Below are 26,605 nucleotides of genomic sequence, written 5' to 3'. Positions count from 1 at the left end.
CGCTCATTTTCTATCATCCACCAAAAATCTTAAATCAGTGAATCATTTTCCTAAATAATCTGCCTACTGACACGATATCTATTTATAATTTTTAAACCAAGTAAGATTTTATATATCTCTAATAAAGTTGCATTTGGGAACTTAAGCCTGTTCTGTGATTCAAGAAAATCAGAGACAATCTTCCCTTCACCATCCAGGGCATGCCCTCTTCTCATTGTTACCATCAGGAAGGAAGTACAGAAGCCTGAATGCACACGCTCAACGGTTCAGAAACATCTTCTTCCCCTCTACCATACAACTCCTAAATGGACTTTGAATCCATGAACACTACCTCACTTTTTTAATATATACTTCTTCTGTTTTTGCACTATTTTAAATCTATTTAATATATATATTCTTACTGCAATTGATTTACTTATTTGTTTTTATCTTCTGTATTATCATGTATTGCATTGTGTTGCTGCCTCTAAGACAAGACATTTCACAACACATGCCGGTGATAATAAACCTGATTCTGATCTCGGCTTGGTTGTAGCTAATATTTCCTTGTCATCCAAAATACTATTTATCAATTGTAAACTCAGATTTGTATAATGACTGACCTTCCTAGCTAACTGGGCTTGAGAATACCAAAAAATCAAAGTTTCAACTCAAATGTGGGAAGATTCACCCTGCTTAATCTTTGTTATAACCTCTTCATCCCAGAAATCTGAATATTTCCCAACCTGCCTTCAATATATTCCCCCACAAATATCTCAAAAACTATACATAGTACTTCATACTGTACATCTCCAACCCCTTGCAAGTTGCAGCAACAACTCCAATGTTTTCGTACTACACAATTAAACAACGGTGATGGGCTGGGTGAGGAGAAGGTGATCAAGTAGTATGGCTAGAGTATGATGGAGAACCTCTAGAGCAGGGATTCCCAACCTGGGGTCCACAGACCCCTTGCTTAATGGTATTGGTCCATGGCATTAACAAAGTTTGGGATCCCTGCATTAGAGAAAGATTTTCAAAGTAACCATGAAGAATATCATGTTCATCTTGATAAGTGGTGCTCTAGTGAGATGGAACTTACTTGAAGAGAGATAGAAATACAGGGGGTCTCAAAAACACTGTAAACCCATTTAAGGAGATGACAACCCCATCAAGATCTTGAAATTAAAGGGAGGTGGCAGTTAGGGTAGTTGGCACAAGTACAAAAAATGCTAAGATTTATTGTGTGGTTGACAATGGTGGATTTATAGAGGAGAGTGAATTTTTTTTTGAGAGGGAGTATTAGCAGATATGGGTGGCAGGCAACATGATCATCAACATTTCAGTAGGACTAGGGACAAAGGAGTAGCAGACGGGTTGAAGATCGTAGAGGATATAATTATAATAAAAAAGAAAGAAATTTGAGGATGAGACAGGAGCCATAGTGGAAGTGTGGCCTGACAGGCCAAGGGAAAGAAAAAAAAAGGTTTCCCCAAAATTTCATGGAGCTCATTAGAAGCACAAGATATGATAGAGAAGATGCAAGGAGGAAAAATTGTTCACATTATATAAGCCCAAAGCTGTCTCGGCTTTCTAGCTTGTGTCTTTGAAAAAAGTGCCCTCTCAACTCAGGAGGATTTCTAGAATAGAAAAGTATCTGAAAAGGTACTGAGCAGCTCTAGTTTCTTCAGGAGGAACACAAGGTGGCCAAGTAAATAAGCAAAGGACTACAGCATCTCTCAAACATCATATCCATCACACTAAACAACTTCTATCCCACTAGTGGCAGATTAAGTACAAGAATCTTCAACAACCTCAGTCCAACAAAACCAGGGTGAAAGTAAATCTTTGAGCATGATGGAACTGCTTCAAATAATGATCCAGGAATCAATAATATGCAATGTTTTTGTTTAAATGTCTGCAGATCAAAATGCACTTTCAAAAATATACAAAAGATTCATAAAAAGTGATCTTACGTCAACTTTATCTCACTGATCTCCAAATCAAAGGCTATTAATTTTTTTTAAAAAACTAAATAAAATTATAGACAAGAATGCTATAGAGAAATCAAACCAGAAAACATTTGGGAAAAACTCAGCTTGACATGCATAGTTTTAGTGATAGGGAATTGACTAAAAATGCTATTCGTCTTTCTTAAGGTGCTGCCTAACTGCCTCAATATTTGCAACCTTCATTTTGCTTTATAGTAGATTTTCAGGTTCAACTATTATTTTGTTTTGGAAGCAAATATGTACTTTTGATATGAAGACTCAAGAGAATGCATACACCAGAGTCCAGAACCACAAAATCTTCATGAGGAACCTAGTGGATTGAGCAACATCTATGTGCGTGGGGTGGGGGTGTTGAGGATAATGAACTCTCCACATTTCAGTTAGTTGCATGTCACCCAACAAATGTTATCCAACTCACTCAGTTCTTCCTGCAGATTTATTGCACTTCTAACTTAACAGGAATGCTTGCACCTGTTCCAAGATCTATTTTAATACCTTCCCCTCAAGTAGGCACCCCATCTGAAATGAGGAAGAGCAATTTGTGCTGCAAGGACCCTGTTCACTCCTCATCCCACTCTCATAAAGTTTATTCGATCAAAGCCTTAATACATTGTTACTTCCTTCCTTTTGATGTCCATTCCCTAAAGTCCGCAGCAACTACCAACATGCTCCCATGTCCTTGCTAACCTACATAGAACATCCAACCCTACCCACCTGGCCACTTGCCGCCCACAAGCCTCATGAACTTTCAGTTGTACTTGCCTGCTGCCACACATTCACTGCTGGCATATCATTAACTACACCTCCCGTGCTTTGCCCTCCAAATGTCGCTTTCCCATCACTCGTTTCCTCCCCCACATCCACACGCCAATTACCCCTAATGTTCAGTTTACCTGAAGCGCCTCGCTTCAGACTAATTTCCTCAGTCAGGGTGGTGTAAGGCGTACAGCTCATGCCGACACCAGAGGAAACGCCTGCAGGAAGAATAAAGCCACCGAACGCGACCGCGGAGCCGGAGCCACGCACAAGTGGAAACCGCCAGCGAACCTTCTTGCACATACGTTCTTCGGGGTGGCGCACGCGACTCGCGCTCGCGCACGCGCACTCAGCTGCCGTCCGGCAACGCCGTGTACGCATGCTCCTGACCGGCACAGGCGGAACTGTATGGTCCGCGCTAGTACCGGCGCCAGGTGGCAATTGTGGTTGGCGAGGGCGCACCATCAAGTTAAGTTCATTGTCAATTCGACCATTAACTGTTGCTACAGTACACAGTAAAAACGAAACAACATTCCTCCAGGACCCTAGTGCTACATGAAAAAACACAAAACTACACTAGAGTACGTGAAAACACAAAATGCTGGCAGAACTCAGCAGGCCAGACAGCAGCTATGGGAGGAGGTAGTGACAACGTTTCGGGCCGAAACCCTTCATCAGGAGTGAAGTAACATGGGATGGTGGGAGTAGTCTGTGGAATTGAAGTGTGTGGCCACAGGGAGATCCCGCCACTGCTGGAGGGCTGAGCGCCGGTCTCCCCAATGTATAAATGGCCACATCGGGAGCACCGGATCACCCCAGTAGACTCGCGGGTGAAGTGGTGCCTCACCTGAAAGGACTGTCTGGGGCCTAGGGAAGAAGTGTGGGGCCAGGTGTAGCACTTCTGTTTGCAGGGATGAGTGCCTGGAGGGAGATCGGTGGGGAGGGATGGGGGGATGAATGGACAAGGGAGTCGCGTAGGGAGCGATCCCTGCGGAAAGCCGAGAGTGGGGGGGAGGGAAAGATGTGGCTGGTGGTGGGATCCCGTGAGCCAGGGTTCGGAGTCTGTCCAGTGCTGTGATTGGCAGCGGGGGTCGTGACTACGTGAGACAGCACAAGGCTACACTCAACTAGGTACAACAACATAAAAACTGCACTAGACTACAGACCTGCATAGGACTACATAAAGTGCACAAAACAGTGCAGGGCAGTACAATAATTAATAAACAAGACAGTAAGCACCGTAGAGGACAAATTACAATATAATAATAAATGATGTATATGTCAGTCTAGACTCGAGTATTGAGGGGTCTGATGGTTGTAAAAGAAGGAATGTCTGCAATAATTTAATACTGCAACCATTGTCTTGCGCTGAAGATTTCGGTAATACCTTTGAGGGGCGAGAAAAGGGCAGATTTGTTGGCTGATGAACATTGGTGAAATAAGCATCTCGTTCTTTGGAGAGAACTCTGGTCCTGGAGCTCAATAAAATACAATTTGACCAACATGACACCGGAGCCTTCTATGATAACTCCTTTATTTCAGGAGAGTGTCTCTCTACAGATCTCTAGCAGTAAATGCAGGGCTCTCTGAACGTGGCAACAGAAGTAAAGACTTTATTGGCCATTAAGGATAAAAAGTTAGCGAATCAAGTTACGTCTGCATAAAGCTGCTGAAGCCACATTTGAAGTGTTGCCAGCAGTTGTGGCACCACAGGAATGACGTGGGGGCTTTGTGGTAGTGCAAAGGAAGTTCACCAGGATGATGGCTGAATAAGGAAGTATTAGTGATGCACCATCAATAACTCCCTCTGAGACGAAAAGGCGAGATATTGGCTTTTATTGACTGGAAGAAGGAACAAGCAGTGGTTGACCACCATACTACATCCTGGAGACTGAGAGGCCGGGCTCAGGCCTCAATCGCCTTTATACCGGGAGGAGCCACAGGAGCAGTCAGCAGGGGGTGTGTCCAGACAGGTACACGTAGTTCACCACAATTAGCTATCAGGAGAGGTTGGAAAACCCTGTATTGCTTTCTCTGGAGGGTCAGAAGCTGAGGCCATGAGACATAAGAGCGGAATTAGTCCATTCAGCCCGTCGAGTCTGCTCTGCCATTCGATCATGGCTGATTTATTTTCCACCTCTCGAATCAATTCTTCTCTCTTCTCCCCACAACCTTTTATGCCCTTAATTACCTATCAACCTCCACTTTAAATATACCCAGGGAAGCAGACATGACAGAGACATTTGAACAGGCAGGAGGTGGAGGGGTGTAACCTATGTGCATGATTAGATTGAATTGGTATCATGTTTGGCACAGACCTGGCAGGCTGAAGTGTCTCTTGGGTTGCTATACTGTTCTATGTTCTAATGCCAGTTAAAAATGGTCAGTAAGCAATTCCTGCCTTGATTGCTTGAGCTCTGAGATGAAGCAAAATAAATTAATGCGCTAGGCTTGAAATCCCTGAATGTAGAAGATGAGAAGATGAGTTTAAAATGATGAAAGAGTGGTAGTTAAAATCCTTGCCTTTGATGGAATATCCAAATATTGAGGACATATGTTCAAAAGTAAACTTAAACATTTGGAAAATCCTTGTTTATTCAAAATTTAATGGATATCTGAAGCTTTCCAATTTTACTTCAATGCCCAGATTTCGAACCAATTGATAAATTCAGATGAGCAGATTTACACATCTTTGTTAATCAAATCTGTTAAGTATAGAACAAGGACAAAGAATAAATTAAGATCTAATTAAAGAGTAAAATGGGTTTGAATGATCTATTCTCATTTGGCCATTAGAGATTTCTTTACATGGCTTAACAACTGTTATTTCCTTTGCTTCATAAATGTTGGATGCCCTGCAGCTGAGGAACCAAGAGACCTCCCATACAGGAGAAATTGAGGAGAAAATGTAATTTTCAAAGCATTTTTGACGCTAGTTGAACTGATTAAAAAACACACTGAAATTTTAAACAAAGGTCAATTGCGTAGAGTAGAGGTTCTTAATGTTCCAGTAAAGTCAAAGTAGATTTATTGTCAAGGAATGTATACTACATACAAACTTGAGATTCCTCTCCTTTAAAAAAAAACAATAGAACCCATTTAAAAAAGGAGATTATCAGACAGCAGTTTTTAAAAGAACATTGTCAAACACCAACAAAAGCAGACAACAAAAGCAAGCAAATAACTGAAGTTCACAAAAGTGAGTCCATAGAAGGAAGGGTCATAGATTAAAGGAAAGTAGATTAAAGGGAATCCCAAGGCATTCTAAACCTACATCAGTAGCAGGAGGATAATCATGGATAAAGAAGGGGAAATATGCTCGGAGGCAAAAATGTGGGCGGGGTCTTAAATGAGTACTTTGTTTCAGTATTTACTGAAGAGGAGGACATGGAGGATCAATGCGAAATATTCTAGTTGGCTAGGGCGTTTCAAGGTAAGGAGATGGTGTTGGGTCTCTTAAAGAACATTAAAGTGGATATTCCCCAGAACCTGAGGAGATGTACCCCAGATTATTGAGAGAAGAAAAAGATGAGATTTCTGGTGCTTTAATCATGATCTTTGTGTCCTCCGTTTGCCATTGACAAGGTCCTATAGGATGGGGAGCAATTAACGTTGTTCAATCATTCAAAAATGGATTATCCTGGATAGTATAGACTAGAGAGTTTCACATCAGTGGTAGCAAGTTTACGAAGAGGATTCTTAGGGTGTGATTTATGAGTATTTGGAAAAGCATGGCCTAATTAGGGACAGCCAGCAGAGCTTTGTATGGGGCAAGTTGCGTCTTGAGGCATCGATGAACAGAGCTACAGATGTCCTCGTGGATTTTAGTAAAGCATTCAACAAGATCCGTTATGAGATACTCATCCAGAAGATTAAGATGCACGGAATCAACGGTGAATTGGCAGTTTGGATTCAGAATTGTCCCCCACTCCCACCGCAATAGAAGACAGGATAATGGTCAATATGAGTAATTCTAGCTGAAGGTCTCAAAGTTCAAAGTTAATTTATTATCAAAGTACATGTACATCATCATATACCACCTTGAGATTCATTTTTGTGTGGGCACTTAAAGTAAATATAAAGAAATGCAAATAGAATAAATGACAAGCTGCACACAACAAAGAGGACAAACAGCCAATGTTCAAAAGACAACAAACTGCAAATACAAAAAGAGAAAATAAACAAATAATCAATAAATATTGAAAACATGAGTTATAGAGCCCTTGAAAGTGAGTTCCTAGGTTATGGAATCAGTTCACTGTTGAGGTGAGTGAAGTTATCCCCTCTAGTTGAAGGACCCGATGGTTGTTGGAAAATAACTGTTCTTGAATCTGGTGGTATGGGACCTGAGGCTTTTGAATCTCCTTTCTGATAATAGCAATGAGAAGACACCATGACCTGGGTGGTAGGGGTCCTTGATGATGGATGCTGCTTTCCTGCAACAGTGTTCCATGTAGATATGCTCAATGGTGTGCAGGACCTTATCCCCGATGGACTGGGCTGTATATTTCTGTTCAAGGGCATTAGCATTTCCATAGATGGCCAAAATGAAACCAGTCAATATACTCTTCACTGCACAGCTATAGAAGTTTATCAAAGCTTTAGATGGCATGCTAAATCTTCGCAAACTTCTCAAAAAGTAGAGGCATTGCTTTGCCTGCTTCCTAAAGGCATTTACTTGCCAGGACAGATCCTCTGAAATAATAATACCGAGGAATTTAAAGTTGCTGACCCTTTCCACCTCTGATCTCCTTATGAAGACTGGTTTATGAATTCCTCCCTCTTTTGGTCAATAATGAGCCCTTTAGTTATGGCACTATTCAGCCAGATTTTTAGTCTCCTTCCTATATACTGATTTTTCACCAACTTTGATTTGGCCAACAACAGTGGTGTTGTCAGGAAACTTAAATAAGGTATTGGAGAAGTACTGAACCTCACAATCCTAAGTATACAGTGAGTAGAGCAGGGGCGAAGCACATAGCCTTGAGGTGCATCTGTGCTGATTGTGATTGAGGACGAGGCTATTGAAGGCTAGACCCATAACAGTCCTGATATGCAGAGGGAGCTTGGGGTCCATAGCTCCCTGAAACTGGTGTTATGTACCCTGTAACTGGGTCACTTACCAGCAAAGATAGAGAGGTCCATTGAAGTCTGATGGTACTATTTTTAACAGTATTTATTGATAAAAATACACAAAAATAATATCAATGCAAACATACAGATAATATACGTCATCAATACTAAATCTAAAAGCGCGGGTATAATAATAATAATCAATAAGGAATAGCTCTATTGTTGTCTAGGGGATAATGTATTGTCCGGTGGAAATATAAAAGTCACTTTAGTTCATTCAAGCTGCAGCTTTTTGGTTTGAGAGAAAGACGGGTTAAAACTTGCCCATTCCTTTTATGATGCCAATCCTTCGAGAGTCGTTGGGAGTTGATTTCCCCGTTGTTAGCTAAAAACCGTTCTTCCGTGGTAAAGGCCCACCGATTCTAGGGCAAATGGAAATGGACGCACGTGGCCTTCCCACCAGCTTTTGCTATTACGGGATCGCTAGCATTTCTTCTGGTGTGTCTGAGGGGCTGTTCCCACAGACCCTCTTTTATCCTGACTCACAGGGTCTCAGATGTCAATCAGGTTGGGATGATGCAATCCCTCCACCAACCTCCCCCTCGGTTCATTGCCTGGGGGCTTCGATGCATCGTACAGGATGCAATACACAAGTCCGTCTCCAAGAGACAATAGCCGGTATCAATGGTTCCGCCTTTCGGAGGCCAGGACACATTCCAACTCTTTGTGGATTCTGCATGTCTTTCTCTCATTTCCTGGGTCTCCTGAACTGACTCAATAGTGATCTTGTGATTCTCAAAAAGGAGGGGGCTACCCTGCACCCTTTGGCCCCTCAGAGCAGTGGCACATTCATAACACTGGCTACATAGATTGATGGAGTGGTAAGGAAGGCATATGGCATAGTTCTTTTCAGAATAAAAGGTAAAGGTAACGGATGTAGGAAGCCTTGGTTTTCAAAAGATAAGGAAAAAAGGAGGTGCATAGCAGGTATAAGCAGTTAGGAACAAGTGAGGTACTAATGGAGTGTAAGAAATGCAAGAGAACACTTAAGAAATAAATTAGGAGGGCTAAAAGAAGGCACAATGTGCCCGAGCAGACAAGGTGATGTAGAATTCTAAGGGATTTTACAAATATATGTTAAGAGCACAAGGATTTTGCTCTTATTAAGGACCTCCATCACCCAGGACATGTCCTTTTTTCACTGTTACCTCTGGATGGCGGTACAAAAGCCTGAAGGCACACACTCAATGATTCAGGAACAGATTCTTCCCCTCTGCCATCCAATTCCTAAATGGATATTGAACCCATGAATACTTTTAAAATATTTTATTTCTGTATTTCACTATTTATAATCTATTTAATATATAGTGGGCAGCTATTGATCCCGGGGATCATGGGTTTGTGCCTCTGGTGGACTGTGGTCCTCTCCAGGGAGCAAGCCTGGATGGGAAGATTTAAAGAACAGGCTGTTTCCCATGCAGTGGGATGTAGTCCAAGGGAAGGACAAGGGCCAGGGTTGTCACAGAGGTTGCCAGAGTGAAGTTGTAAACATCAAACCTAGGGACCTTGGCTACGGATTTCTTCCTTGGGGTATACTCCCAAAGTCTTTCCCATGGGTGGGTATGGCCAGAAAGCAGTGGAGATCTAAAATCAGAGCTTTCCTTCTCCTTGGCGGGCTGCCGTCCAAGGCTGACGAGCCCACCTTGCCCAATTACTTACTGTAATTGATTTACTTATTTATTCTTCTTTCTGGATTATCATGCAGTGCATTGAACTGCTGCTTCCAAGTTAACAAGTCTCACGTCTGATAATACGTCTGATTCTGATTGCAAGGTACAAAATTGGTCCTCTGGAAGATCAGAATGGTAATCCATGCATGAAGCCAAAAGAGATGGGGGAGATTTTAAAAGGATTTTTTTTTTGCATCTGTATTTACTCAAGAGAGGGACACAGAGTCTATAGAAGTGAGGCAAAGCAGCAGAGACCTCATACAGAGGAGGAGGTGTATTCTGTCATGAGGCAAACTAGGGTGGATAAATCCCCAGGGCCTGATGAGGTGTTCCTCATACACTATGGGAGGCAAGTACAGAAATTGCAGGAGCCCTAACAGAGATATTTAAATCATCCTGGCATCGGTAGCGGCAAAATTATTAGAAGGCTGGATTTATGAGTATTTGGATCGACATAGACTGATTAGGGATAATTCAGTGTGTGGTAGGTCATGCCTAAGCAATCTTATAGGGTTTATTGAGGAAGGCAAGGCAATGGATTTTTGTCTACATGGACTTTAGCAAGGTGCTTGGCAAGGTCCCTCATGGGAGGTTGGTCAAGCATCTTCAATTGCTTGTCATTCAAGATGAGATAGTAAATTGGATTAGACATGGGCTTTGTGGGAGAATCCAGAGAGTGGTTGTAGATGGTTGTCTCTATGACTGGAGGTCTGTGACTAGTGGAGTGCCGCAGGGATTGGTGCTGGGTCCGCTGATGTTTATTATCTATATCAGTGATCTGGATTATAATGTGGTTAACTGGATAAGCAAATTTGAGGATGACACCAAGATTGGGGGTATAGTGGACAGCCAGGAAGGCGATTAGAACTTGCAGCGCGATCTGGACCAGCTGGAAAAATGGGCTGAAAAAATGGCAGCGGAATTTAACATAGACAAGTGTTAAGTGTTGCACTCCAGTAGGACCAGTCAGGTTAGGTCTCACACAGAGAATGGTAGGGCACTGAGGAGTGTGGTAGAACAAAGGGATCTGGGAATACAGGTCCATAATTCATTGAAAGTGGCATCACAGGTAGATAGGGTCGAAAAGAAAGCTTTTGGCACATCAGCCTTCATAAATCAAAGTACTGAGTACAGGAGATGTAATGTTATGTTGAATTTGTATAAGACATTGGTGAGGCCCTATTTGAAGTTTTGTGTGCAGTTTTGGTCACCTGCCTACAGGAAAGATGTCAATAAGGTTCAAAGAGTACTGAGAAAATTTACAAGGAAGTTGCCAAGTCCGGAGGACCTCAGTTATAAGAAAAAAATTGAATAGGTTAGGACTTTATTCCTTGAAATGTAGAAGACTGAGGGGAGATTTGATAAAGGTATACAAATTATAAAGAGTATAAATCGGGTAAATGCAAGCAGGCTTTTTCTATTGAGGTTGGGTGGGACTACAACTAGAGGTCTTCAGTTAAAGGTGAAAGGTGAGAAGTTTAAGGGAAACATGGGGGGAAATTTCTTCACTTAAAGAGTTGTGAGAGTGTGGAACGAGCTGTCAGCCCAGGTGGTGCATACAAGCCCGATTTCAATGTTTAATTAGAAGTTTGGATAGGTACCTTGATGAAAGGTGTATGGAGGAGTATGGTCCTGGTGCAGGTTGATGGGAGTAGGCAGTTTAATTGGTTCAGCATGGACTAGGTGGGCCAACGGGCCTGTTTTTGTGCTGTACTTTTTTATGACTCTAATATAAAGTTAAATGAGAATTGGTTAGGTTACACTTGGAGTATAGTCTGCTCAAAGCCAACGGAAGTATATTGGACTATGGTCAGTATATTGTTCCTTTAAACCTCTGGTGGAAGTAGGGACATCGCGCTGGGCTAATGGTGTGTTTAAAAAAAATGAGATTTCAACTCCCAATACTGACTATCTTGATGGCAAATGTATAGTCTCTGGTAAATAAAACTGATGATCTCAGAGCTAGGGTGCTGTATCAAGAAGACATTAGCACCGCTTGCATCCATTGTTTCACAGAATCTTGATTAACCCCTTCTGTGCTGAACGTAACGATTTGAATAGATGAGTTCACCATATACCACCAAGATAGGTCTGTTGAGTCTCTCAAAAGCAGAGGTGGAGGTGTATGCCTCATGATCAGTCCCTTGTGGTATCCTGTTCACCAGACCTGGAAAACCTCGTGATCAAGTGCCATCCATTTTATCTGCCATGGGAGAGCTCAACGATTATTTTGGTAGCGGTGTACATTCCACCTCAGGCCAATGTCAAACAGGCTCTGGACAGACTGAGCAATGTAATCAACAGGCGTGAAACAGCACATCCTGATGCCTTCCCCATCATTTCGGGGGATTTTTACGAGGACAGCTTAATAAAGTCACTAAATAATTATTAGCAACAGATAACTTGCAATACCAGAGGAAACAACACAATTTAGAAAGTCTGATCACCTGGCTATACTTCTATTCCCTGAGTATAGGCTGAGACTAAAGACTGCAGCACCAGTAGTGAGGACCAAGAAGGTATGGACAAGGGAAGCACAGGAACACCTACAGAACTGCTCTGAATTGGTGAACTGAACTGTCTTCAGGGATTCATTTTTGAGTCTGGATAAGTATGCTGCAGTTGTTACCGACTTCATTAAAACCTGTTTGTATGAGTGTGTGCCTAAAAAAACTTACTGAACATTCCCAAACCAAAAGCTGTTGATGAACCAGGAGATTCATTATCTGCTGAGGACTAGGCCTGTGGCATTTAAGTGAAGTGACCCATGTCTGTACATGAAAACTAGGTATCTCTTGCAGAGGGCTATTTCAAGAAACAATTTTGAGAGAGGTTAGAAATAACATCAGATGCATGTCAACTCTGGCAGGGTTTGCAGGCCATTATTTCCTGCAAAGCAAAACCCAACGTCATGAATGAGAGTGATGCTTCACTTCCAGACAAGCTTAATGCCTTTTATGCTTGCTTTGAGAGGGAGAATAAAACTACAGCTCTGAGGATCCTGCAGTATCTGGTAAACTTGTGATCTCTTTTGCAGAGGCCGACGTTAGGTTGTCTTTCAGGAAGGTGAATGCTCGCAAAGCAACAGGTCCTGATGGAGTATCCGGTAAGGCTCTGAAAACTTATGCCAACCATCCAGTGGGAGTATTCAACGACATTCTCAGTGTCTCATTGCTATGGTTGGAAGTTCCCACCTGCTTCAAAAGGGGAACAACTATACTAGAGCCCAAGAAGACCAGTGTGAGCTGCCGTGTCGAATATCGTACGGTAACACTCACGTATACAGTGATGAAATGCTTTGAGAGGTTTGTCACGGCTAGAACCCATTCCTAACTCAGTAAAAACCTGGACTCACTGTAATTTGCCTATTGCCTAATAGGTTACGGCAGGTACGATCTCAATGGCTCTCTACGTGGTTTTGGATCACCTGGACTATACAAATGCCTATGAAAGGATGTTGTTTATTGACTATAGCTCAGCATTCAACACCATACAGTCCTGATGGAAAAGCTAAAGAACCGGAGCCTCTGTATCTCCCTCTGCAAATGGATTGCCTCTGCAAACTTCCTAACTGGAAGACCACAATTTATGTGGATTGGAAATAACATCTCCATCTTGCTGACAATCAACACTGGCGCACCACAGCGATGTGTGCTTAGCCTCTACTCTCTCTACACCTGTGACTGTGTGGCTAGGCATAGCTCAAATGGCATTTATAAACTTGCTGATGATACCACTATTGTTGACAGAATCTCAGATGGTGACAAGAGAGCATACAGGAGTGAGCCATACCCGCTAGTTGAGTGGTGTCATAACAACAATCTTCCACTCAACGTCTGTAAGACCAAAGAGCTGATTGTGGACTTCAGAAAAGGTAGAATGAGAGAACTTAAACCAATCCTCATAGAGGGAACAGAAATGAGAGAGTGAGCAATTTCAAGTAGGTGGGTATTAATATCTTTGAGGAGCTAATCTGGTCACAGCATATTGATGCAGCTATAAAGGAAGCAAGACAGTGGCAGTTGACAGGGTGTCCTTTGTTGCAGGAGGAATGATTCAATTAGATTTTGCATAATTATTGAAAAGCATAAAGATAAGATGGGAGTAAAGGCTCTAACTGGAGGAAAAGCAAATATTACAAAACTAAGAAATGATTTATTAAAAGTGGTTGAGAAACAGGAAAAATAACATCATAGTGGTGAGAGGGGCTTTCAAAAAGCAAATTAAGACATTCTGGAAAATCGTAGTCTCACAAAAAAGGTTTGCCAAATAACCCCAAATGACGAACTGTAGAAAGGATTGAATTATGCAAAAGAGTGCTTACAATAGATATGAAATCTCAAAATTTGCATAAAGTCAAAATAAGCACAGAAGGCATAGAAATGAAATTAAAAGGGAAATTAGGAAATCAAAGGACCTGAAGAAATTTGGTGTGGAATATCAAAGGGAGTTTTAAGGCACATTAAGAGCAAGATAATAACTTAGAGAAGAATGTGGCCTATTTGGGACTAATGTATGGTGGTTAAATATATGGATTGTGCATGCTTTATCCCCCACTTTCCAAAGGAGGAGAACAGCAATGGTAATGTTGTAACTAAGGGGGAAGAGTGTGAAATGTTGGAAGGGATAAATGTAATAAGAGGTGAATTATGAGAGCGATAATATCTTCAAAAATAGTTAGCTCAAAATGATATTTGTCCCAGGCTGTTAGAAGAAACAAACATTGTCGAGGCTCTGCCAATGATTCTCCAGGTCTCTCAGTCAACAAGAGTGGCATCAGAGGACTAGAAAACTTTTGCTGTATCATTATTGAATAACAACAAGCCAATTAATGAAGTAGGTGGATCAGCTCCGGGATATGATATAACATTTTAATTTGAATAGCTAAAAATTAAAGACAAACAGCTCGTGTTTGTTAAGAAGGTTGTGATTGAATTTGTGGGATGTTAGCAAGGAGAATGCAGCTTAAATATTCTCTCTGTGACCACTTGATTTGTTAAATTCTCCAATTTCTTAACACATTCAAAGACATGTTGATTGGTAGTTTAACTTGTTCTGGTAAATTATCCTAATATAGTTGACTTGTCAGAGTAAGAGGATGGAGTAGAAGACATGTGTGAGAGAACAGGTTATAGGGAAAATAAGAGGAAGAATGGGATTTGTGGGATTGTAATCTCAGCCAGCTCCATTATAGGAGCTAACCTCCCTGCTATTGACGCGTGGCCAAGTGGTTAAGGCTTTGGGCTGGCGATCTGAAGGTTGTTAGTTTGAGCCTCAGCCGAGGCAGCGTGTGTATCCTTGAGCACACACTGCTCCTGCACATTTATAGCCCAGTGGCGGCTATAAACAAGACAAGACCTTCAAAAGGCAATGCCTCAAGCAGGAGGTATCCCTCATCAAAAAAAGGTTTCAAATTTAAAATATCATCTAAGAGATTCTTATCTGAACTTGAAGGAAAGGTAGCCAATTGAGAACGCAGAAAATCTCTAAATTGAAGGTAACCATAAAAATGAGTTTGGGGTAAACCAAATTTGATGGACAACTGCTCAAATGGCGCTAAGTTCCCATCAACAAATAAATCCAAAAATTGTCGAATACCCAATCAATTTCATTCTATAAAAACTTTATCACTAGTAGAGGGTAGAAAAAAATAATTACAAAGAATGGGACAAATGAGAAAAATGAGAAAAACCAAAAAACTTCCTAAATTGCGACCAGATTCTCAAAGTATGTTTAAGAACTGGGTTATCAGTAATTTTACTGAAGGGTAAAGGAAGAGAATATCCAAGAAGAGAAATAATTGAGGGATTTTTAACCAATTGAGCTTCTAGTAAAGTCCATGGTGGACAGTTGTCCTTCTTGATATAATATGACCAGAATGTGATATTCCTTATATTAGTTGCCCAGTAATAGAATCTGAAATTAGGTAAGGCTAGACCACCATCTTTGTTCTTCCTTTGAAGAAAGACTTTGTTCAGCCGCGGTTGTTTATTATTCCATATGTTAGAAGACAGAATTGAGTCCAAAGAGTCGAAAAAACTCTCCGGAATAAAAATAGGCAATGCTTGGAAAAGATATAAGAATTTAGGTAACACATTCATTTTAATAGAATTAATACGGCCTAACAAGGATAAAGAAAGAGGAGACCATTTACTAAATAGCCTTTTAAGGTAACTCAGTAGTGGAATAAAATTAGATTTATACAAGTGTTTAAAATTTTTAGTCCTAGTTATTCCAAGATAAGTAAACTGATTAGTCATAGTTTTAAACGGAAGATTGGTGTTGATTGGTATCAGGTTGTTTAAAGGAAATAATTCGCTTTTATATAAATTCAACTTATAACCTGAGAATCGACTAAATTGAGAAAATAAAGAAAGAGTGGAAGCTAAGGAGTCATTCACATTGGAAATAAAAAGTAAAATATTGTCTGCATATAAAGAAATTTTATGAATAGTATTACCTCGGGTGATACCTGAAATAGCCTTGGAATTACGGAGTGCTGTGGCTAGAGGTTCTAGAGCCAAAGCAAACAACAGAGGACTAAGAGGACAGCCTTGACTAGTGCCTCGATATAGGTTAAGTGGTTTAGAGAGTTGAGAATTAGTAAGAACCTGAGCTGTAGGTGAGAGATATAATAGTTTAACCCAATAAATAAAATTAGGTCCAAATTTCATGTGCCGAAATTGTCAAAGCTATTGCGGCTCTTCACTCTGGTAATACTCCAGGCCCAGACGGTTTTCCTTGTGAATTTTATAAAACCTTTTCTAAACTACTTATACCTCAATTATCTGCTGTTCTTTCTGAATCTTTTAAATTAGGTAAACTTCCACAATCTTTTTATCAAGCAACTTTTTCGCTTATTTTGAAGAAAGATAAAAATCCTGCTGAATGTTCCTCCTATAGACCAATCTCCTTACTTAATGTAGATACTAAAATTCTGTCTAAAATTTTAGTCCGCAGGCTTGAAAATATTTTACCGTTCATTATACGAGAAGATCAGACGGGATTCATTAAAAACCGCTATTCATATTTTAACATTCAGCATTTATTAAATGTGATGTGTTCCCCCTCTAACAAGGTTTCAGAATGTATATTATCTTTAGATGCAGAGAAACCCTTCGATAGAGAGGAATGGAATTATCTATTCAAGACTTCAGAAAAATTTAAATTTAGGTATCTCTCATGAAATCTCCTCAGCATCCAGATTCTTTTCATTACTACCATCAAGGAGATGGTGCAGAACCTGAAGGTGCATACTCAACTTTCAAAGAACATATTCATCAGTCCATGAACACAGAACCACTACCTCACTAATTTGCTCAGTTATTGTAGTATTTATTTTTTACTATAAGAAACGGTAATTGTTAGGCATTGCACTGTACTGCCTCTACAAATCAACAAATTTCATGAAATACTGTTTGTCAATGATAATAAACCTGATTTGATTCTGATCTGGAAGCTGACGTCGACTCAGTTAACTGAATGACCTCTTTTCGTGTCATAGGAAAATATTGTGATGCTCTCGGAGGGCATGGTCGACAGCCCTCCTCTGCATTTCTAATGGCCAGTACGGTTTATTATTCTTGTGTTAAAATGCTTTTGTGGGATTATGGTGGGAAGTTCCAGTTCATTTATTGTTACATTTTAGCTTTGGCTACACAGTTATTCGCTTGTGTACTTGTGGGTCACCCTAACTGTAACTAGGGCGTGTAATGGTCACCTCCCCCGTCTGTCTGAGACTGGTTGGGTGCACTCTCTGGGTCACAGTGCCCGGTCTGTTTTGTGTTTATCACAATAAAGCAGTTGTTGTGCTTCCTTGTCTATCGTTATGGACCAAATGCTCGCCACAATATGTAAATACTGTATGTTCAGTGAGGGAATGTTTTTGTTTTGCAGTCATAAGGATTTTGAAAATTGTTTACTCAAAAGCCTAATGGGCCATGTACTTCCTGGACTCTTTTTATCTTCTTACAGTGTAGCTTGGTGGAATAGTGGTTAGTGTAATGCTTTACAGAGCCAGTGACTGGAGTTCAATTCCCACCGCTGTCTGTAAGGAGCTTGTATGCTCTCCCCGTGACCGCAAGTGTTTCCTCCGGGTGCTCCGGTTTCTTCGCACAGTCCAAAGACTTTATGGTCAGGAGGTTTATTGATCATTGTAAATTGTCCTGTGATTAGGCCAGGGTTAGATAGGTGGTTTACTGGGCGGTGCAGTTCGTTGGGCCAAAAACGCCTGTTCTGTACTGTCTTTCTAAATATATAGACAGATATGTACATGCATAAATACTTACTTACTCCTGTCTTTATCCAATTGATACCCTTTGCTTCATTCTTTCCAGTCACTGCAACTCACTTATATCATCTCATAACAGGCACCTTGCATTATTCTTTTCAATATGCCAGTCTTGTCCCTACAGCCCACACAGCAGTTCTTTGATGGTATCTGAAGCATGGGGGTTCTGATGGTTCTGTCATAACTTTGTAATATGTATAATTATGAAATAAAGGGTGTACTTTTCTACTTCAAGTTGCTATAGAGAAACCTTGGGCTAATATGTGTATTAAAAATAGCATGTCAAACAAGGCAGTATTTTCATTATACTTAAATGGGATCAGCTACAGTCAGAAAATATTCCTCTGAATTTTATCTAAAACTCATTTAGAATAGTTTTTCCCAAAGTGTGTGATATTGCTCCCTTGGGTGCAATGTGAATTTCTAGGGGTGTGATAAAGATAAAGCGGCTGGTGTTCAGGCACTTGATAGCAAGGGGGCCGCTGGGGAATTACAGGCTTAATTTAAGAAATTAATTACTTATTATAAGCATTATGATCCTCAGTGCTGCATAATTGATAACAATGATCAGGTAATCACCTCATCTCTTGCTAACCCATCATTCTCTTAGACTTTGCTTGAACTGAACTTTAGTTGTTAAAAAGCAATATGACACTTCTGTATTTTGCATATCATGAGAAATCTGGATTTAATAAATCATGTCATTTCTGCGCTGTTCACTACTGTAGTACAGTGTTGGGTAGTACAATTCTCATACTGTAATCATGCAGTGACCACAATTCCTGTGAATTAGTGTATGACATTCAATGGGGTAATTTTCAGAATCTGACCTTTTGAATGGTCTTGATTGCATTTCTCAAGCCAATGACACAACTGAGATATCGCCACCCAATCTTACGTACCTTCAGTCTGAGCGTAAGATCTTGCCTGAGCTATGATGATGTCAGAATTTTCCCCTTTATTAATCACAACACTTGAGGTTGGATTTAAACAATAGGCAATTGACCGTGGTCACTAATCCATAGCAAAAGTGGCAGAAGCAGTCCAAACAAAGATGTGTAAGACGGTATAGTGTGGAGTATCTGAAATGTGGATTTATACCAGCACCAAACAACTAACATCAGCCAACCTGTCTGTTGTCTGAAAACAGTTTTTTCAAATGAGGAAATTAAATCATCCAAACCCCTTGAACACTTGAAGAGAATGCACTCTGATAAAGCAAACAAGAACTCGGCTTATTTTCAGTCACTTCATGAAAATGTCCAGAAATGGAAAACACTTGAAAGCAGCACTTCACAACAAAACAGTGTTGGCTTGTGTGTCTCATACAACATTTTATTGCTTATTGCTAAATCTGGAAAGCTTCATACAATTGGAGGAGAACTGATTGTGCCAGCAGTAAGGGAGATTCTGAGTATAGTTTTGCATACGTTACCAAACCAAATAATTAAAGAGATTCTGCTCAGCAATAACTCTGTTCAAAGACGAAGAGATGAAATTGCTAAAAATGTGGAAGACACATTGTGCAACATACATACTTAGGACAACAGAAGTTTTTCTGCAGTTGGATGAGTCAAATATGCCAGTCAACAAATCTTTGCTTCTTGGTTATGTTCACTTCATAAAAGATGAAACCATGGTTCAAGAGCTGTTATTTGCAAGGAAACTAGAAGCAGATATGAAGGGGAGTCATTATTTCGGGTTGACACACACAAAATGCTGGAGGAACTAAACAGGTTAGGCAGCATCTATGGAAATGAGTCAACATTTCAGGCAGAGATTTTTGCAGGTGTCTGAATTGCTTCTAGTGCCTCTGTTCCACATCTACGTTACCCAACAAGAAGCAAGAGAAAATACTACAAATCCCCGTGGGAAGTCAAGTTTGCTTGTTGCAATGTATTTAAGTGTTGAGAAAAATGTTGTCCTCACTGTGATTGTGATCATTTTATTCAAACAACTCCACCACAGGCACAGTGTTGCACATCATCCAGGAAATCTTCAAAAGACAGTGCCTCAAAATGGTGGCATCTCCCAATAAGGACTCTCACCATCTTTTTATTATTACTATCAGGAGGATAGAAACATAGAAAACCTACAGCATAATACAGGCTCTTTGGCCCACAAAGTTGTGCCGAACATGGCCCTACCTTAGAAATTATTAGGCTTACCCGTAGCCCTCTATTTTTCTAAGCTCCATGTACCTATTCAAAAGTCTCTTAAAAGACTCTATCATATCCACCTTCAATACCTTTGCTGGCAGCCCATTCCATCCACTCACCCCTCTCCGAGTAAAAAACTTACCCCTGACATCTCCTCTGTAACTACTCCCCAGCACCTTAAACCTATGTCCTATTGTGGCAACCATTTCAGCCCTGGGAAAAAGCCTCTGAATATCCACACAATCAATGCCTCTCATCATCTTATACAAGATGTACAAAAGCCTGAAGACCCACACTCAAAAATTCCCCTCCACCATCAGATTTCTGAACAATCAATGAACACTATCTTGCTATTTTTACTGGTCTAGAAAGGTTAGTAGTTGATTCTGCATGGAAAAAGCAGGTTTTGAGCATGTTGATTTCTCAGAAGTAACCCTACTTACAAGGCTAACCACAATCAAATTAGATTACCTGTTGGAGTGCTGCACACCTCTCTAACAAATTATTTTGGACTCTGCTGAGAATCAAAATCAGTTTTATTAACATCAATTTTATGCCATGAAATATTTCTTTTGCGGCATCAGTATAGTTCAAATACACAAAATGACTAAATAACAACATGAATAAATAGTGCACAATAAAGGACAAGTTCATTGACATACAGATTGTTGACGTAGCAGGTCAGCTAGGTGGACAGATCAGAAGCTCTCCCTTTGGTAAGTGTGTTGTTCTGGATAATCAACAGAAGAATGCAAATCAAGTTGCATCTTAACCGGAGAAATTGTAAGCAATTGGCAAGGATGAGGATTAACAAAGGTTATTTGCCTTTGACAAAGTCAGAAAAGAACTGAAGAAGGGAATTAGGAAAGCCAAAAGAGGCTATAGGGAGTCCTAGGCAAGTAAGATTGAAGAAAATTTCAAGACATTTTATGTCATTTTATGACATTTTATGTACGTCAGGAGCAAGACAATAACTACGGAGTGGATAAGACCACTCAAAGTTAAAGGAGAGAAAATGTGTTTGATAGATGTGGGGTGATGTTCTAAATGAGTGCTTTGCTTCAGTATTTACCAAGGAGAAGGAGATGGAAGATAGGAAGATCAGTGAGGAGTATGCAAATTTGCTAGGGCATTCCAATATAAAGAAAGAGGTAGTGCTGGGTCTTTAAAGAACATTAAAGTGGATAAATCCCCAGAGTCTGACAAGATATAATATAACCATATAACCATATAACAATCACAGCACGGAAACAGGCCATCTTGGCCCTCCTAGTCCATGCCGAACCCTTAATCTCACCTAGTCCCACCTACCCGCACTCAGCCCATAACCCTCCACTCCTTTCCTGTCCATATACCTATCCAATTTTACCTTAAATGACACAACTGAACTGGCCTCTACTACTTCTACAGGAAGCTCATTCCACACAGCTATCACTCTAATCTAGTTTATTAAGAGAGGCAAGAGATGAGATTGCTTTGGCCTTGACCGATATCTTGACCAATATTTCTCTGGCCACATGGCAAGGTCCTGGAGGACTAGTGAATAGCTGATTATTATCCAAGAAGGGGAATAAAAATAATCCTGTAAACTATAGACCAAGATGTCTCATATAGTGGTAGGGAAGGAACAGATGAAGATTCTTAGGGATATGATGTATGAGTAATTAGGAAACCATGGCCCCACAGGGACAATGGGCATAGCCATGCATGAGGAAAATCATATCTTATTAGCTTGATCAAGTTTTTCAAGGTAGTGACCAAAGTGATTGAGGAAATCATGCTGCCTAAATGGATCTTAGTATGGTGTTTGACACGTTTTCTCATGGGAAAGGTTGAGATGCATGGGATTTATAGTAAATTGACAGCTTGGATTCAGAATTGGCTTCTCCATAGAAGACCAGAAGACATTCTGGCTGGAGGTCCGTGACTAGAGGAGCTCTCCAGGGATTTATACTGGGACCATCTACACTTTTTGTTTTACATCTATGTTACCTGGATGAAAACATGGATGGGTGGGTTGATACAAAGAAGATTTGGGGTGTTGTGGATAGTGTAGAAGACTTATAAAGGATATAGTGGGATATAGATCAGTTGCAGTTATGGGTGAAGAAATGGCAGATGAAGTTTAACCCAACCAAATGTGAAGTGTTGCACTTTGAGAGATCAAATGAAAAGGGACAGTACACTGTTAAGGACAAGCTTCTTAAGTGTGAACGTGCAGGTTGGACAGATTTGGGTTGTTTTCTGTGGAGCTGTGGAGGCTGAGGAGAGATCTAATTGACTTTATAAGAATATGAGAGGCATAGGTAGAGTAGACAGTTGGTATATATTCCCTGGGTTGAAATGCCAGGAAACAGCTTTCCTGCCAGTGACAAGTTTTCTACAAAGAGAGTGGTGCATGCCTAGAACGTGTTGCTAGGGATGGTGTTGAGGCAAATACAATAGAGGCTCTCGCTTAGTACAAGAAATGGAAGGATATGGACATTGTGTAGGCATTAGATTATTGATTTAATTTGTTTGGTGGGACATTGTGGGCTGAAGGGCCACGTCCTGAGATGCACTGATCTTGCTAAAGGTGGTTAGAGCAAGAAAGAAACAATCAATTAAAAAAAAGAATTCCAGAGATTAGGGCCTTGGCAGCTTGGTGAGCAATGCCAGAGTGCTCAAAATTCAGTAGTACTGGGTGTCAATTAAAATCTTGGAAGGTTGCTGGTTAGGGTGATTACAGTGGTTGAAAAGGCAGGGTCCCAAAGGATTTTGAGCTTCGAGAGGTCAATTTAAATCAGAGGTGATGCTCAATTGGAAGTCTGTAATTAAATTGTATATATTTATGCTAAAGTTAAATGGTCAATTGATGCAATGACACATAAAATGCTGGAGGAAGTCAGTTAAGTCCTCCAACATAAAATGCTGGAGGAAGCCAAGACCCCAAAACATCTATTGTTTATTTCCATAGATGCTGCCTGACCCACTGAGTTCCCCCAGCATTTTGTGTGGTTTGCCTTGGATCTCCAGCGTCTGCAGATTTTCTTGTGTTTGGGATGATGCAATGGCATTGCTACAAGTAGTGGTGTTGCTGATTCCCTGCTATTAGCATTAGGATACTTTTGTTGCCAACTCTAGTGCCTTGTAAATATTACTTTAAGTTGATTGTGTCAGAACACTAGCATTATCCAAAGTACATTGGAGATCCTATGTGATTTAGTGAAAACTGGGGGTAATAGTGTGGTAAACTATGTGTATACCTGTCTGGATACACCCCTTTGCTGACTGCTCATGTGGCTCCACCCACAGTCCCCTGTATAAAGGCGATTGGAGGCACTGCTCCTCCCTCAGTCTCCAAGATGTTGTGGTCACTTTTGCTGCTAATAAAAGCCTATCTTTCGCCTTCTGTCTCCAAGAGTTATTGATGGTGCATCAAATAGTTAGAATTTAGACAGCAAAGTTGGAATGACCTCAAGTTTCTAGAGGATAGAATGGTCAAATCTGGAGGTCACAAATGAGGTAGAAGAGGGTGATGTTACAGTGTGGAAAAATCTTAAGGATGCTACAAGTCTAACCAGGTGCAGGAAAATGCAAACATCCCTCCAAGACACCATGTTTGGATTTGAAAAAACATTCTGAGTCAAATCACATTGTACACCAACTACTACCTAGTGTCACAACTTGTGATCTCTGCATGCTTGAGCCTGATGTGGGAATCTGATCTCTGTGACCCTCCATGAACTAGAGATAGTTACAAGGTCCAGACAGTGGTGGTATAATGCTGAGCTCTGTTCCCTCTGACAGGTTTTATAGAAGGCAAAGTTATAGGTGGAGCTTAGTCCTGCGAGGCATACTAACAGTTAAAAATGCCTCTGGAAATTTGAAAGTTAAGTTTTAAATGTTGTAAGATGAAAAATTATGTAAAAGAGAAAACTAAAAACACTTTTCAAAATAAAAAAGTGAAACATATCCCGATCAACAGGCATGTCACACTCATTGAAGCCATTGACCTTCCAGCATCAACACCAGGTCTGATCTAGTTTAGAATCTGAATGGTGAATTCCCCAGTACAATGCTGGATAATCTGGGTCTCAGCATTGGACTCCATATGGAATATAGCAACAGAGTAAAATGACAGATGCAAAATCAATAAGCCTTGGATTACTGTCTCCATCAACGCACGAATGCAACATTTTAAGCTGCATTCCCACTGTCACTACCTCCTGGAGAGCGATTTTGGAAAGGTAGTGTCCCATGGATCAATTTGAAAGAAAAGGTACAGCACATTGTGAGAGGTAGATTTATGCCATGATTTTATTGAATAAAGGAGCAGAATTCAATGGGATAGCTCTTGCACCAAGTTTTTCATGGTCTCATTTCCTTTTGTTGATTTTTGTCTTTGCATTGGTTGTGAATTTTATTGCCAGTCAGATCAAATGGCATAAGTCTTCCAAGTTACCTGAACTCTGGTTGAGCTGGAATGTTGTTGGTGAAAGAACATACTATATAAATGGCATGCCTCAAAATAAAGTTAGCTTTATATACAAATAGATAAGAGAGCATTTAGCAATAATAAATAACCAAAGATATATACAAAATATGTATTCATGTAGTGCCAAGCATCTTGCTCTTTGTATTCAATCTGGAAGGAGCCTGCTGTGTAGTGAAATGCAAGTAAGCAAATTAGTTTAATTATAAACTTAAACTAATGGAGGATGGGATCATTATGCAGAGACTTAACATTCCTGTTGTAATTTGCCACTTTGAAAGAAAAAAATGATTCATACCTCAGACAAAGCTGATTCCAGCTTCCCTCCCAGATAATTGCAGTAATACAAGATGAAAGAATGATTTGCTGTTGCTGAGATCTGTAAAATCAATTCAAAGTTAATTTTAAAATGCCAAGCTTTGTAGTCTTTAAAAAGAAAATTATTAGAATGCAGATGTTGCTGAATAAGCCACTATTTATTATACAACATAAAACCAAGCAGCAGAATTGGGCCATTCGGTTTATCGAGTCTGCTTTGCCTTTCCATCAGAACCCTCTTAAGGAACTTTGTGGTTTGGCGCATCTGGTCCAGGTGACTTATCTACCTTCAGACCTTTCAGCTTCCCAAGTGCCTTCTCACCTCTCTTTTACTCTTTCTGCTATATATCTGAAAAAAACCGTTGGTGGCATCTCTTATATTATTGGCTGACTTACCTTTATATTTCATCTTTTCTCTCCCTATTGCTTTTTGAGTTGTCTTCTGTTGTTGTTCAACCCTTATTATCCTTAAGTAGATAGTGTAAGGATTTTTCTTAACCACATCACTCCATCTGCTGAAGATACATCCATAATTTGTAAGGTATGGACTTCTAAGATGTTGAACAATGAAAATCATAATGGTTGAGTAATATATCTCCAAATGTATTAATGTGAGATTTTTGGAGAGCTAGGAGGTGAACTTACTTCTATGCATCTGTCCTTCTGGATCTGGTTTGCGAGGTTCTGTTATAGAATCAAACACTTGGCAATTGGCTACTATCTTCCCAGTAGCTTACACACATTACTACCGGAGAAATCATGTAAAGAGAGAATATTCTATGAGGGTTGGATGGTTAACCAGTACAATGTCTTAATGATAAAGAGATTTTGGGGAGTCAGGACTGCAGCCTCAAAACTGTTAGTAGTCATGGGAGACACATGCCTGACTCACTTGAGTTTCCGGTCAACAAGAATAGGAATTTTTACGGTAATGGATTTGGAGATGTCAATGCCATTAAATGTGATAGGAAAATCTCATATATATATATGAAACATACATTAATTTATAGTTACCAGTTCAAGTACAGTAGAAGACATTTGGTCCAATAGGTCTATGCATATTCTTTGCATGAGCAATCCAATTAGTTCCACTCCTCTCACAAAGACTTTCATATTTTTATTTGCTTTTCATGTATTATTCAATTTTGTTTTGAATTCCACCGTTAAGTCTGTTTTCACAAACCCCAGAAGTCCATTCCAGACCTTAGTTACTTATTGCTTGAAAAATAAATCTTCATCACTTTTGCTCTTTACCTTCCATTTATGTGCACCAATTTTTGGCCATTTCCACCAATGGAATGGTTCCTTTCTGTCTACCTTATCTACATCCAAGATCATTTTGTACTTTCTCCCTGAGACTGTGTGGGTTTCCTCTGGGTGCTCCGGTTTCCTCCCACATTCCAAAGATATACAGGTTAGTAGGTCATTTAGTCACGTGGGTGCAATTGGTTGGTGCTAGAATGGTTTGCTATCAAGCTGTATGTCTAAGTTAAAAAAATATAAATAACTTACTTAGTCTTGAACTCAGTGCCTTGAATAATTCAGGTAATTATGCCATATGTCTTCTCTTAAGCTCTCATGTTTATGTAAACAACTAATCCACTAGCTATAGATTTAAGGCAGGGGTTCCCAACCTCAGGTCCACGGACCCCTAGCTTAATTGTATTGGTCAATGGCATAAATAAGGTTAGGGGCCCCTGATTTAAAGTCTTTTCAGGTAGACTAATTTTGCAAATAAAAAACAAAAACTGGAAAATCAACTTTGTTATTTGTTTTAGTGATTTTTTTTAAGGAGGAAATAATACAGTAAGAAT

The 26,605-nt window shown here is 40.2% G+C and overlaps 1 protein-coding gene and 1 long non-coding RNA gene across 2 annotated transcripts in view; both read right to left on the bottom strand.

Annotated features, from left to right (window-relative positions):
* The window catches only part of synj2bp (synaptojanin 2 binding protein), a 47,518-nt gene extending 44,464 nt beyond the window's left edge, over positions 1–3,054 (bottom strand). The window contains exon 1 of the mRNA XM_059954638.1: positions 2,885–3,054. Coding sequence (XP_059810621.1) covers positions 2,885–3,050 — 166 coding nt within the window. The 5' untranslated portion in view covers positions 3,051–3,054. The remainder of the gene's footprint in view (positions 1–2,884) is intronic.
* A 16,125-nt stretch (positions 3,055–19,179) lies between these two features.
* On the bottom strand, positions 19,180–25,516 carry LOC132405434 (uncharacterized). Its single transcript, XR_009515870.1, has 4 exons — positions 25,437–25,516; positions 25,188–25,306; positions 24,772–24,852; positions 19,180–19,506 (listed from the first exon to the last, which is right to left on the bottom strand). It is a non-coding gene; the product is annotated as an uncharacterized LOC132405434 (long non-coding RNA).
* Positions 25,517–26,605: the final 1,089 nt, after the last annotated feature.

Source organism: Hypanus sabinus, chromosome 2 (genome assembly GCF_030144855.1).
Source record: "Hypanus sabinus isolate sHypSab1 chromosome 2, sHypSab1.hap1, whole genome shotgun sequence".
Classification (NCBI taxonomy): domain Eukaryota; kingdom Metazoa; phylum Chordata; class Chondrichthyes; order Myliobatiformes; family Dasyatidae; genus Hypanus; species Hypanus sabinus.
Note: the sequence above shows the minus strand (reverse complement) of the source record. Positions and strands in the feature narration are given on the sequence as shown.